The sequence below is a fragment of the Electrophorus electricus genome, chromosome 3, assembly GCF_041902795.1.
Source record: "Electrophorus electricus isolate QZ-2024a chromosome 3, ASM4190279v1, whole genome shotgun sequence".
Classification (NCBI taxonomy): domain Eukaryota; kingdom Metazoa; phylum Chordata; class Actinopteri; order Gymnotiformes; family Gymnotidae; genus Electrophorus; species Electrophorus electricus.
Window position 1 is genome coordinate 19,568,602 of NC_137499.1, and position 889 is coordinate 19,569,490.

General features: G+C 42.9%; 1 protein-coding gene across 1 annotated transcript in view; it reads left to right on the top strand.

Annotated features, from left to right (window-relative positions):
- The first annotated feature begins 215 nt into the window (after window positions 1–215).
- cyth4b (cytohesin 4b) overlaps window positions 216–889 on the top strand; it is an 11,874-nt gene continuing 11,200 nt past the window's right edge. The window contains exon 1 of the mRNA XM_027014429.3: window positions 216–415. Coding sequence (XP_026870230.3) covers window positions 391–415 — 25 coding nt within the window. The 5' untranslated portion in view covers window positions 216–390. The remainder of the gene's footprint in view (window positions 416–889) is intronic.

Consider the following 889-nt stretch of genomic DNA (forward strand, 5'->3'; position numbering starts at 1 on the left):
TCTTCTGCATGATCATTAGTCGTCCGGAAAAAAACAATTATTATTATTATTATTATTATTATTATTATTATTATTATTATTATTATTATTATTATTATTATTATTATTAACATTAGTTTATTATTAGTTTGCCTTTCTCAGACTCAAGGAACGACTTTTACTGTACGACTTGCGCTTTATTCGCATTCGGATCTGCGCACTTCTGTATGGAAACGTCTGACGCCAGTATAGCAGTTGCGCGGCTCGGGGCGGGGATGGCGGTGTGCTGCTCGTAGAGAGGAACTCGCCGGCTCCAGGGCGGTGTGCTGGAACCACTGACCAGCGTGCAATGCGTCCAAGCTTGTCGGAAAAATCCTACCAAGCCGCTCTGTAGAAGTTCGCTGTTTTAGGATGATGGAGTGCTGTCGCCACCCAAGTAAGTGCTGTCTTCAAATCTTTTTTTTTAATCGACATTGTAGGGTTTACTGCTAAAACGGGAAACCGAGACAGGCGCACAGAGACAGGCGGACAGCTTTCACCACTGGCATATAAATGACCGCACGAACAGGTGTGGTAGGATACGTTAGGATTGTCAGGTAGCCCGTTATTTATTATATAGCGAGTCACTGGACTCCATCCTTTCTGAGAGTTCCCTTCTGAATCACTCAGCCCAATGAGTGATTTCTTAACGAGTTGCAATGTTAGATTACAGATTCACAGTTCACGTGCTGTTCAACGCTGCAGTTGAATCTTTTAAAAGACTTTTTATTAAAACTTTTGGCTGGAGAGTGCACTCCAAACGCATTTTATGTAAGTAGAACTTATAATGCAATCATACAGGCGCACACGCGCGTGCCTGACGCACCTTGTTCATGGTTGTAAGGACAGAGGGACGTTGTAAAGGGATGTT